This window comes from Aspergillus wentii, assembly GCF_001890725.1.
Source record: "Aspergillus wentii DTO 134E9 unplaced genomic scaffold ASPWEscaffold_5, whole genome shotgun sequence".
Classification (NCBI taxonomy): Eukaryota; Fungi; Ascomycota; class Eurotiomycetes; order Eurotiales; family Aspergillaceae; genus Aspergillus; species Aspergillus wentii.
In genome coordinates, this window is record NW_024467836.1 from 502,685 (window position 1) to 515,721 (window position 13,037).

The 13,037-nt window shown below is 50.4% G+C and overlaps 5 protein-coding genes across 5 annotated transcripts; 4 read left to right on the forward strand and 1 right to left on the reverse strand.

Moving 5' to 3' along the window:
- Positions 1-847: 847 nt before the first annotated feature.
- ASPWEDRAFT_184392 (uncharacterized protein) lies at positions 848-2,240 on the forward strand (the record flags this gene model as incomplete). Its single annotated transcript, XM_040832028.1, has 3 exons — positions 848-907; positions 1,259-1,618; positions 1,685-2,240. 3 exons carry the CDS (start codon positions 848-850, stop codon positions 1,847-1,849), a joined length of 585 nt encoding a protein of 194 aa, XP_040687513.1. The 3' UTR covers positions 1,850-2,240.
- ASPWEDRAFT_29035 (SDR family oxidoreductase) lies at positions 1,981-3,289 on the reverse strand (the record flags this gene model as incomplete). Its single annotated transcript, XM_040833216.1, has 2 exons — positions 1,981-3,212; positions 3,259-3,289. The coding sequence occupies 2 exons, from the start codon at positions 3,287-3,289 to the stop codon at positions 1,981-1,983; spliced, it is 1,263 nt and encodes a 420-aa protein (XP_040687514.1).
- Positions 3,290-4,504: 1,215 nt separating this feature from the next.
- Positions 4,505-5,927, forward strand: ASPWEDRAFT_114196 (putative monooxygenase; the record flags this gene model as incomplete). Its single annotated transcript, XM_040828474.1, has 3 exons — positions 4,505-4,550; positions 4,599-4,799; positions 4,846-5,927. The coding sequence occupies 3 exons, from the start codon at positions 4,505-4,507 to the stop codon at positions 5,925-5,927; spliced, it is 1,329 nt and encodes a 442-aa protein (XP_040687515.1).
- Positions 5,928-6,900: 973 nt separating this feature from the next.
- On the forward strand, positions 6,901-9,797 carry ASPWEDRAFT_60416 (uncharacterized protein). Its single transcript, XM_040838518.1, has 5 exons — positions 6,901-7,182; positions 7,609-8,214; positions 8,262-8,921; positions 8,973-9,454; positions 9,522-9,797. Exons 1-5 carry the CDS (start codon positions 7,043-7,045, stop codon positions 9,767-9,769), a joined length of 2,136 nt encoding a protein of 711 aa, XP_040687516.1. The 5' UTR covers positions 6,901-7,042; the 3' UTR covers positions 9,770-9,797.
- Positions 9,798-10,057: 260 nt separating this feature from the next.
- Positions 10,058-10,509, forward strand: ASPWEDRAFT_546622 (uncharacterized protein). The gene is made up of 3 exons (XM_040838084.1): positions 10,058-10,242; positions 10,297-10,352; positions 10,410-10,509. Exons 1-3 carry the CDS (start codon positions 10,130-10,132, stop codon positions 10,442-10,444), a joined length of 204 nt encoding a protein of 67 aa, XP_040687517.1. The 5' UTR covers positions 10,058-10,129; the 3' UTR covers positions 10,445-10,509.
- Positions 10,510-13,037: the final 2,528 nt, after the last annotated feature.

Genomic DNA, 13,037 nt, shown 5'->3' on the forward strand with positions numbered 1-13,037 from the left:
GTACCATTCTGGGATTCACCAGTCGACACTGTTATGGGGTGATACAATACAAGGCAAAGTACTTACTTTCAGGAAACTTTGCAAAAGCCGATATGTCTCCCTGTAGAAGCTGGCGCGTCGCGCCTATGGTTGAGCCGTGGATTTCAGGGTGTAGGACCTTGCCGACCTGGAAGATCATATTAGCGCTGTTGGTGTGCAGCAAATAAGCTTACATCCAAGCATGGAAGAACGATGTTGAACACAAAGTCAGACTGGTGCTCTTGAGTCCATTTCCACGACTGGGCCAGTCTTGGATGCTGAATAGACTGCTACTCCCTCATCTTTTGCGGGCGTTTTCTCATCCCACGCTGCCTTGACTGCTTCTCAGTTCCAGGTGTCTGGAGTGGAATTAGCGACCGCTGGACATTGTGACAATGGCTAATCACTGACGTAAACCGTCCGCCAATTCGCATCCGAAGTTATCATATACGATGCAGAGGAAGAGGAGACCAGAACAGCCCGGTTGAAGGAAGCCTGTTTGGCAGCTTCTTCCACGACGTTCAAAGTAGCCTTGAGGCCCAGGGAACCACAGCTTCAGGATTGTTGCCGAGCGACATGTCCGACGCTTGGGATGAATTGGCATGAATATGAGGTCAACATAGACGTTATAGGCGACATTAGACATACCAGGTGAACGACACCATCAACACTACGTATCGCCTGCTCCACCACCCTTCTCTCAAACAAAGTCACAATAGAAGTCTCGAACAAACCCTTTCCATCTCTGCTCAAAATTGATTCAACCACGGCTTGGACGCACGAATGGTGCCCCGCACTCGAAATTAAGGGCCAACAGCTGGTCAACCACATGGGAGGCGATGTAACCATTCGCGCCAGTGACGAGGATTGTGGACTCTCTGCGCAGAGCGTATGACGCGACCACCGTTTTTCTTCTATTGTTTAGAACTAAGATAAAAATGGAACAAAGATAAAAAAAATCTTTTCTTAACTCCAGCCAACAATACCCTTGACTTGTTTACAGCGCTAAGGTTTATCAGGTATGTTTGCGGAAATGTGGAGACCTCTTGATAAGAATTGCCCAAAGTCTGGCGGGATTATCGGAATTGGAAAACTGTTGAAGTCATCTGGGTCTGATCTAGAATTGGAATTGAGTTTGCTTGATATGTATAGCTATCATCGACTGTCGACTGTTGTGCTGGTGATATAACTATTCCCTCTCCCTCCCTCGCATCTTCCATTCTACACTTACACCCCATAGAATAATAAAACAAAAACAAACCACCAAAATGACCATCGCCTTCCCCATAATCAGCCTAGACAGCTACAAGCCCAAGCCCGCCCGGCACTTCCTCTCCCTCGCAAATCGCCCAACAAACTCGAAAAAGGCGCCCTCGGCGCTCTCTTCAACCACCTCAAACCCGTCAACCCGGACCAGCTCATCGGCGACTGGGACGGACACGCGATTAACACCGAGCACCCGTTTACGAAGGAGCTGGACGCGATTAACTGGGCGGGGAACTCGTTCGACGCGACTCGAGACGATGATGTGGATCTCTATCCGACTGTGATTTTGCGGAATGGGCATCGGGTGCCGTATGAGGGGTGGGGGTTTGCTAGTGTATGTTACATACTCTCCCTCTGCCTTGTGGGTTGGTATGGTTGAGATGAGGCTGACGTGTGATAGTTGCGAGAGATTAAATATAACGGGGTTGTATCGTCAGCGCTGATCTATAACACTCGACCGGCGTTGGTGCACTTTCGCCATGTGAATGACCGGGTGGTGGCTGGAGTGATGGAGTCGAGGGAGTTTGGGAAGAATGGGAACTTTTACTTTTACCTGGTGAAATAGATTTACTGGGAGGATATGGAAAAAGATTCTTGTCTAATATTTATAAAATATAATTACATTTAATGATAATAAATAGATGGTATTGCCAATGAAAGTAATCTGCATTTGCTACATCACGCTTGATATTGAACCTAGTTCTGAAAATCCCTCTTCAACAGTTCAGAAGGAGGTAGAATCCCCTCCTGCTCGAGAGTATCAAACGTCCTCTTAAACGCCTCCCAGGTATCCTCATACCCAGTCCATCCCAGCTTTCTCGCCTTGCTCATACTAGCAACACACCCCCATTCACGACCAAGAACGAAAGTCAAAAAGTCCCACGTCGCCTTATCCCAGGCCGTCTGGTCGAGGCTGTACTTGGTTTTGAGAGTCGACCACGCCTCATTGACATCAGCCCGTTGAGCCCATTTCTGGGGGTCGATGGGGAGGTCGAGGGTGGGTGGTTTTGCGTTGATGGCGTCGTCGGAAATGCCGAGTGCCTTGGCGTGTGCGACGATGGGGTTGCTGGATTTCAGCTGGTTGGTGGTGGATTCTCCTTTGTGGCTCTTGGTGGTTGCTGCGTCGAACATGTTGTCTGGGATGGTGCAGCCGAAATGCTCTGCGAGACGGGGCCAGAGACTCTGGAACGATTCGGTATCGCCGTTGGCGACGTTGAAGATGTTGTTTCCGGCCCCTGGAGCTGTGGCAGCCCATAGACAGAATTGGGCGTGCAGCTCTGCGGATGTCCAGCAGTTGAAGGCAAAATAGTTGAGTTTATTGCCGGGGTAGATCAGCTTTGATCCAGGCAGCGCCTTGTTCACAGCACAGTACAGGCCAATAGCAGTTGCTTCGTTCATGAAGTTGTTCTTAGCATAGCCGATGACATCGTTTGGAAGTGTACAGATCCACTCCCAGTTGTTCCTGGCTGCAGCTTCTTCTAATATCCTTTGCTGGGTATAGTAAAAGTTGGAGGGCCACTTTTTGCCGCCAACATTTCCTTCCAAACGAGGATCAGATTCAATGAGAGGCTGCTTAGGCAAGCCCAGATGAACACCATAATGCTTGAACCCACAGGTAAGAACGAACCGTTTGAGCTGCTTGGTTGCGCCCGTGGTTTCAAGCGCCTGGATGAAGTTGGAGAGTAATGCGCCGTTGACCGCAGCCGCTTCATCTTCATCAGGCCTGGCTAGATAAGCGCAGAAGTAGACATAGTCTGCCGAAATGCCAGACAGAGACTGGGCCATTTCCTCTGCCGAGCCCTGGAGATCAAGACAGACATGCTTGATTCGATCGTCTTTCAGGGATGGTTGACTTCGGGAGAGAGTGTAGATTTTGGAGTATGACGGGTCTTGGAGAAGATGGCGAACAATTGCATTTCCGGTGATACCTACACTGTAAGCAGTGAGTTTTATAGACGAAGAAATGAGACATACCGGTCGCACCAGTGACAATAGCAGTAGGCATGTTGAGTTTTATTGATCAATCGAATTTGATTATCCGGTTGATATTGGATGGAGGGTATATATATCACTGCCATTTCCGTGGTTGAGTTTAGTTGATGTCATCGACTCGGGATTTGCTCATCTGCAGGGCGCGCAGGCGTTATTCCAGCTAAATCCGGATTGCTGCAAGTGGAATTACATCTGGATGAGGTTTCTAGAAGGATTACTGACTCGAGTTAGCTGCATATTTCTGACTCGCTTAACTTTGGGGAGAAATACTCAGGCAGGTCAATTGTCGAGGCTGTTTAGGGCTGCTGAAGCATCAAGAGAATCCGCATTTCAGATGTATCCCATTAAGTGTTATTTCATCATTTCGACAGTCGTACATGGAGTAGTCACTTGATTTATTGTCAACGATGATGGCTAAAAGAGTCGTTGGATGGATGTTGATGGCAAGTCTTGGTGTTGAGTTGAAGTACAGTTAATGCCTGATGTATAAGGCAGTGTACAATCTGCATAGCTATGCACAGATCAGTCAGCGCATATAATTATGCCAACTATCTCCACGTGGGAACGACTGAAGTTGGCCACCACAACTCCAGAAACTCCAAAATTCCCAGAAAGACCAAACTCTGGATAAACTCCGATAAACACAATATCCAGAAACATCATATCTAGGCAGAATTACGCAGATCCAAATGTTTCAGACTCCGCATCGGCCCCCGGCCTTCCCCCGCGGCAAGTCTGGTTCATCGCGGGGGAAAAGATCATCTCCCATCGTGGGGATCGGATAATACAATACCAGTTTGCTGCTGTTCTACACTATTCGATTAATCATCTCCGATGCTATTGCTTGATGAGGTTAATATCTACGAGACTACCTATGAGTGGTATGTACCCCACACTTGGCGTTGAGAAGCTTTTCTCTAGTCTATCTTCATCGCCTTCATCTCATCAACACGACTCCAAGAATGACAATGACAGTGCAATAATACTGACCCTGAAAAGAAAAGAATATCAACAGAAGGAAAGAGATATGATGTGATCCCCACAGTGGGTGTGGGAACTCGGTGATCGCAGCACGGAAAAGACTTCAACCGCCTGTTGAGCAGGATAGACGGCACCATCGCTCGGGGATAACGCCTCGACCAGTGCTGTCCATGGCTTTTAAAAGCCCTGTTCCCCGGGTTCTACTGGGTTCATCATTCTCATCAACTAAAACCATCTCTATCTCACAATGGCGCAATCACCAAAGGATCTTAGAATCGCCATTCTCGGCGCGGGTGAGTCGCATGTCTGAAGAAGTGAATGAGACTTGCTAACTTATCCAGGCATGGGTGGATTGACCTGTGCCCTTTCGCTGGCGACTGAAGGATTCAAGAATATCGATGTGTATGAGTATGCGACCGATTTGGGCTTTGTTGGAGCTGGTATCCAACTGGCTCCTAACATGGCGCGTGTTCTTGACCGTCTGGGTGTGTGGAAGGGTATTGAAGCGGAGGCTGTCAACATTGAAGATACCAGCGTTAGAGGTGGGTTGTATTTATCTGTTTATGAGGACAAAGCTAATGAGAACAGTCGGCGCAACTGATACTGAACTCGCCTACGTCCAGCTCAAGTACATCCAAGAGACTTACGGATACCCTCACATGGTCGGCCACCGGTCTTCTCTGGCCAACGGTCTCTACCAAGGCTGTCTCGCTCACCCTGCTATTAAATTCCACTTTTCGACCAGCGCCGACGCTGTCGACCGATACGGCCCTCAGCCCTCGTTCATGGCTATCCCCCGTCAAGGCGAACCGTACCGAGTTGAAGCCGACGTCGTCCTCGCCGCCGACGGCATCAAGAGCAAGACCCGCGACGAGATGTTGAAGAGACTCAACATCAACGCCGGTATCAAAGACACCCACCAGGCCGCCTACCGGATCATGATCCACAAGGAGCAAATCAAAGACGACCCCGAACTGCTGGCCCTCATGGAGAGCACACGGGTGACGCGCTGGATTGGCGAAAAGCGTCACATCATCGCCTACCCCGTCTCCAACAACACCATCTACAACCTCTCCACCACCCAGCCCGACACCAACTTCGCCGCAGCCACCAACGCGACCTATACCACCCGCGGAGACAAATCCGCCATGCTGAACGTCTTCGGCGACTTCTGCCCCATGGTGCAGCGCATGCTCAACTACGTCCCCGAAGGCGAAGTCTGCGAGTGGAAGCTGCGCGTCCACGAACCCCTCCCCACCTGGGTGCACGAGTCTGTCGCTCTCGTCGGCGACGCCTGCCACCCCACTCTTCCCCATCTCGCGCAAGGCGCCGCCCAAGCCATCGAAGACGGAGACGTGCTCGGTGTCGTCCTCAGCCGCCTCCCGGACACCAAGCCCGAGTCCATCAACAAGGCGCTCCGCGTGTACGAAAAGGTGCGCAAAGACCGCGCCTACGCCCTCGTCGACCTGGCCGCTGCGTCTGGACGAGCGCTGCATCTCGGCGACGGCGCCGCCAAGGAAGAGCGAGACCGACAGTTCGCGGCATTGAAGCGTGGTGATGGCCCCGTGCCGGATAAGTGGGCGGATGCGGATGTGCAGAGGGAGATTTATGGCTTCGACTGTTCCAAGGTGGCGCATGAGTCGTTTGATGAGTACTTTAACGCGCTGTAAGCTAGACTGTATACTGATGGATTTATACGAAATGATGCTGAGTATTTAGGTCTACAAGTCGAATGGCCAAACTTACTTAATTATATAGATTATATAGCGTTCTATTTACTGTCTATTACTTTCTATCTTCACATTTTTCACCGTTTTCACCTTCTTCGCTTTTTTCACCTTCTTCATCTTTTTCGCCCTTTTCACCTTTTCTTTTAGACAACATCATCTTCACAGTGACAAAACACACCAAACCAGCCGCATACGAACAGCCCGCAAAGACAATCAATCCCCAATACTCCCCTTGACACCGACTCACAATCTCCCCCGCAATCGGCACTCCCGTGAGCGCCCCAAAGCTAACAATCGTATAGACAGTCGTATAGAACCGCCCATAATCCTCCGTGGCACACAACTCGCCCACACAAACCGGCACCAGACTGATATTACTCCCACTGCCAAACCCAAACAAGATAGCGAAGACGATCGTCGCAGCCACGTTCCCTCTCGCAGCCATCCACACGGCCAGCACGGCGACCAGGCAGAAGGCATTCGTGATGATGAGCGTGTTGAACCGCCCGACCCGGTCAGCCATGATACCGGGGATCCAGCGGCCGAAGAAGGACGCCGCGTTGAGGAAGACGATCATGAGCGAGGAGAGCTGCGTGGACATGCCCTCGTGGAGGGCGTACGAGGCGAGGTACTCGAGCGGGATGAAAAAGCCCCATTCGATAAAGAACACGCCGATGGTGGTTAGCGCGAGCGGGGTGGATTTGAGAATCGTCAGATCGGGAAGAATGTTGCGTCTCGCTTTTGGTTTCTCAGAAGGAGGACAGGACAGGAATAGCCCCGGGATGAGAAGCACCAGCGTGATCAGCCCGATCGCCCTTGTGGCCCAGGCAAAGCCGATTTCTGGCCCCAGATGCTGCAGCAAAAGTGGGAACATGACGCCTCCCAGACTGCCGCCGCCAAAGGCAAACCCTGTCGCGGCGCCGCGGTTCTCGTGGAAGTAATGCCCAATCGTGGCGACGGGTACGATGAAGATGAATGATGTGCCCATGCCGCCGATCAAGCCGACGACGAGGATGAAGTGCCAGTATGCATAGCAGAAGCCGAGACAGACAAACATGATGACGAGAAGGGTTGATCCGATGACCATGAGGAAACGAGGGCCGTGGACGTCGAAAATCGGGCCGATTTGGATGCCGCAGAAGAAGACGAGGAAGTTGTATAGACCGAAGATCCAGCCGATTTTGCCGGAGGAGAGGTCGGCGAGCTGGTGGGAGGCGATCCAGGCTTGGTAGATGCCGATGCTATTCATGAGGCCCAAGCCGCCCATGATGGAGCTGAAGCTGGCGAGGAGGATCAGATGAGCCTTTTGGATGCGCATACTGAGAGAGTTGTATAGGATTAGGTTGTATGGGGAATAGAGGTTCATTGTGTAGAAGGTACAGATAATACGTCTTTTATATTCTATCTATGAGTCAATATGAAACACAATCATATGAAAAATTTTCTTCTTCTATATTCTCTGTTCTATATTTTCAGATGCAGCAGTTGTATACGCCCTCTGATTGGCTCGCCCAAATTGGCCGAGATCCATCGTCGCCTTCAACCACTTCTTCTCGATTCTCCGTCTCATCCTCTTCAACTGTCTATTCTATTCCTATTATTCATCTGATATCATGTCCAGACCGTATCGCTCCAAACGGCAGCGCCCCTGCGATCAATGTCGCCAGCGCAAACTGGCCTGCCAGACCGACGGCGGCCTGCCTTGTCTGCGCTGCAAAACGGCCGACCTCGACTGCACGTTTGCCCATCCGCCGCCCAAGAGGGCGAGGACCAGCAGCCATCTCGACCATCTCGAAAACACTCCGGATCATACAGATCACAGTCATCTATCCGATCATCCTACTCAAACGACTCAAACCGACTACTCCGTCCTCGACACCCTCTCCCCCGCCCACTTTCTCCCGGTCGGCCATGCGCCCACGCAGTTTGTGCAGTCGCTCGACCAGCTCGACGGCTTCTCTGCCCAACTGTTTGGCGCCTCTGCTGAATCGGATCCCTGGCTGTTGCGCCATTGCTCCTTTGATGATGCCGGGGTCAAGTGTTTCTACAAGGTCCATTTCCGGAATGCAGGAGGGGTGCCCACGGCCCAGAAGATTCCTGTCCATTTTATGATCGCCGCCGAGGACTTGGCTGCCAAAGCAAAGGAGGAGACACGAGTCGCGGTGGTGACTCGCGATGATCTGAATCAGCTAGTGCCGCATGAGTATGGCCGGCGATTAGTAGCTCTGTATGACGTTTCTTCTGCTTCTCTATCTGTATCTGCTAACTCTTCAGCTTCATCAAATTCGTCTATCCGGCTCTGCCCCTCATTTCCCGGTCTCAGCTGGGCTTGTCTTCGGCCGATCAACTGCCAGACATTGCGGCTTTAGATCGCACCCCGTTGCATCTGCTGACTGCCATCTATGCTGCTGCTCTCCCCTTTGCCGGCCACGATGACTATCTCTGCGTGCTCAACACCTACAGCCCTCCCCCCGTCGATCGACTCTGGCGCATTGTCTACGAGCTCGTCGCCGAGGAGATCCACTCCCCCCACCTGGCCGTTCTGCAGGCGGCCCTGCTCTATCTGCACCGTCCTCTGGATGACAGTCTCTGTGCCACCGCCGACTCGCCCTTTGTCTGGTCCTGGGTCGGCAGTCTCGTCGGCCTGGCCTGTTCCCTCGGTCTGCACATCGAGTGTCGCATGTGGGGGATCCCAGGTTGGGAGAAGCGTCTGCGTCGCCGACTCTGGTGGGCCGTCTACGCCGAGGACAAATGGCGCAGTCTGCTCATGGGTCGACCGCCGTATATCCATCGCGAGGAATGGGATGTGAGCGAGCTCGACTCGGCGGACTTTGTATACTCTCGGCAAGCCGCGGCCGCCACCGAAACAGAAGTGCCCTTTCGATACTTGGTCGATCTAGCGCGAATTGCAGAGGACATCCACTCTTCCTTTTAGTAAGTTCTTGTCCAAATGGCCATGACGCATACGGAAAACGCTAATGGCAGCACCCTTCGCGCATCGCAATATCTCTCCGAAAACTTCAGCGCCTCCAACGACACGGGCCGGCCGCTGCTCGAAAAACTCAATGCCTGGTACTCCTCTCTCCCAGAGTCCTTCCGGCTGCCGAACTGGAGCAAATCCGTCAGCGGTCTAGCGCCCTACCCGACTGCCATCCACTTCGCCTACCTCCTCCTCGTAGTCTTCATCTACCGGGCCCTGCTCCGCCCCATGGCCCGGTCCTCTAGTCCCCCGCTGATCTTTGACGTGGACGAAATGCCCGCCTCTGCCTCCACCCTAGCCGTAGACGACTACTCTATTCTTGATTTCGCCGATGTCCCGGACATCGAATCCTTCCCGGTAGTGGACCTCTCCGACGCCCATGGGACAGGGGAGACAACGCTAAACGCCGCCGAGCGATGCGCGTCGATAATTATCAGTTTCACCCGACGCTTAACTGCCAGTGACTTTACCGGTTTTTGGTACTCATGTACGTCTTCCCTGCACCACATCACCTCAATTAAGATATCGTAGTAATAAGATAAATCACAAAACAGGGTCCCGCATCGGCTTCGCCACCGTCTCCAACTTCACCATGCTCCTCCTAGTCCAAGCACCGAATTCCGAACGCGCAGTCAAGGGCAAACACCTCGTCGATTCCTGGCTCCGCGTCCTCAGGTGCCAGAGTCTAAGCTTTCCATTAGTCAAGCTGGGCCTGACCAGGTTGGACGCTATGCATTGGGCGGGGCTGGGCCAGACGTTTGTGCTTCCGCAGCATGTGCAGGACGTTGTTAGTGTACCATAGTATATATTTTGAATAAACAATCCGTTGGAATTTATTTACATTTAGATTTGCCTTTGGATTTAGATTTAGATTTAGATTTGAATTTGGCTTTGGCTTTGGATGTCTGTCGGAAATCTGTGATCGAGTGACTTCATTTCGCCACGGCTGACTGGTATTTCGGCGAAGGCGACGGCGACGGTCGGCGAACTTGGATCCACATTAACCCTAAGAAGAAGAAAGTATAAAAAAACAGAACTATATAACAGCCAGCAACAGTAGCAATATCAATCAATCAAACAATCAATCAGACAAATACTGAATATCATTATCATTCATATCATTTATACCATTTATATCGCCTACAAGACAAGAACAAACAAAATGCCCAAGGATCTCACTCTCAACCCCCTCCACCTCTTCCACCGAAAACAACACCAACACCCTACTGCCTCAGAGTCAGGCGCAGATTCAGCGAGCCAGATTACTCTCATCCAGTATGTCTTCCCCATTAATACTCCTGATATATGATAGATGGCTAACGAGAACAGAGATAAAGAAAAGATGAAAGAGAAGAAACACAAGACTCCCCCGACGGGGTATAACGGTATGTTCAATTCCCTATTCTATGATTGTACGAGTGAGATGCTGATCGTGGATGTAGCGGGGGATATGTGCTTTGGGACGTGCTGTCGGTGATTATTGATCTTTTATGGTTACTGGGTTATGATTTTGGTGTATTGGGTATATTGGGTATATTGGGTATATAGCTTATAGTGTTTAATTTGATTGAATTTGATATGCGAAGTATCTATATCGAGCCATGTTGATGGTTATGTAGCAGGATATCGAGTACCCGTCCAATCTCTCCATGTCGACTAAGCTCAGGCATTACCGGATGGTACATCGACATTAAGGGCTTAAAGTTTGTATTCCACACCATGTCCTCGGAGTGTAGTTCCATCACATTTCCTCATTAAGGGCCATTCCTAAAACCGTGGAGCCCACGATTGAAGGCTCAAAGACTCAGGACTTTGCAGTGTGGGGGAGGCTTCATAGAGGGTTGAGTCCGTTCAGAAAAAGGTCATCGAAGAAGAAAACCCTAAAGTGTTCACGTCTGGTGGATGGTGTTTCGTCCGGGTTGCTTTGCTGTCTGACTTTATGATGTGATTTTTATCAGTAGGTATTCGTCTGCCACTTTCATAAATGGAACTGACCTTCTCCGGACATTTTTTCTTTTGCCAATGTTCTTCAACGACCCTAGAATTTCCGTGTAGTTTCTCCCGGAAACTCCTGTCCGCCGCACTGACAGCCACTAATGGAGCCTTTTCATATGCCTAAACGCCCGTTTAATTTCGGCAACAGTCTGTAATGTGAAAGTCGATGTTAGTGCTTGTTGGGTGGCAGGACACAATGTTCAGTTGGTTCCGGTCATAACGATGGAACCGATCCATCGGCCAATGGCAATTGCTCCGTAGACTGGGTATTGACTGGGCAAGAAATATAGTCAACAGTTGATATGTATCATGCCCGTTCAGTCACAAACCTGTAAAGGTAATCTATATTACATTTTCCGAGGTAATTCATTGCTAGGTATATCCCGCTCCCTTTCCGACTTTAACGCATAGACGGTCATCTTCTCCACCCGTGGGTCTATAGCCCCTCAAATACCTTATCCCATGTTCGAGGATTAAGGACTCCATCTAACCCAGTGTTGCTAGAAAATAAGAAAAACCAGGCGCATAATGGTGATGATCAAGGCGCAAATGGCACTGGCTGGAGTCATGCCAGTAAATAAATCAGCCCCGTCTGGCTTACTGTGCAGACAGACATTTCGTTCCGAACAAGTTCGGTGAATGCCTATAATCAGTACGTTAGATCACTTTCAGGTATACGTGACTAAAATCAGTTACCTCGAGTGGAGCAAGTCTTCCGAGTAGTGGCAGATCAGAATAAGCGGTCGCCTTCGTTCCTGTATCAAGCTTAGATTCCACAAATTGGAATGATCGTAGGAGAAGTAGCTCTGGGCACATTCTTGCCGCCATGGATCTGGCCAGGAGCTCACCGGCCCAATCGCAGGTTTGGGCGACTTGTAGCCACATGTCAGCTGCTGTTTGTAATTGTCTGGACACTGACTGGGCAGTATAGAGGAGCATCGTTGGTGCCTATATCCAGTCAGTCCAGGCCTAGTTCTCTTGCTTAACATGAGATATACATACCTTTGTTCCAACTCAGTGGTTGCTTCGATTTCCATTTCGTCTTCTGTACGCGTCGATGATGATTGCTGTGTCGAGAAGTGCGAACTGTGGGATTTTCACCCGTCCGAAAGTCCAATATCCTGCACAAACCCGGCGGATTGCGGGAGTTGTTGTATTGTCCTATCGTGGGCAAAATACGTTACCAGTTCCTCTGGTAGAATCTGGTTCTAGCCAGCATCTGTGAAATACATAAGAAACCAGGAATCTGACCTCCCCCAGACCCATGACTGAGAGGCTGCATCATCCGCGTGTGGATGATATGGGCATCATTGATGATATCCCATCTGCGATACCCCATAAACCAAGTAACCCACCCATTGACCATACGATGGAACCGGACTTTCTGGCCAACTGCCACAATCCCATAGACCTCATGGGGTCAGTTTGCAAGTATCTGGCCCTGATACATGACTGGCATGTATCTTTCTAGTTGGCAAAGCCTTCTGCATAAGATGTATCAGTGTAGGAAGCAAATGAACAAGCAGGGAATGCGTACATTGATGTCAAAAGTACCAACCAACCAGGAAGATCGTAGTAAACGTCGACTCCCATCCTCCTTTGTCATTCTCTGGCCTTGGTCAAAGAAGATCTTCAGCAGGTAGCGCAGCTTTACGCAATCAGCTGCCAGCTGTCATGACTTGCTCAACTGAAATGATATCCAGGGAGATGAGCGAAACTGGTGGTGTAGGATTGCATCCCAAACGTCGTGACAGGCCGCATCAGCGTGCTTCGTACACCAGTCTGCCGGGTCCAAGATAGCATCATCTAGACTGACAAAGATGACGCGGACATATTCCCTGCAGATAAGTACAGTATGGAAAATGCACGCTGATCTGGGTAGTGCCAATCCTCTCGAGGTGTTCCAAGTGGAGGACGCCTAGTAATTTGTGAGCATGAAAAATATCAGGGTAATAGTATAGAATGACTGACCGGGGCTTATGGGGGATTTGCATCTGGGTTTCTTTTATCTTTCGAATCCAGAGACAGTTGTCGCAGGCCGATGAGAGGAGGATATTGTTGTATTGGTCTGAAAT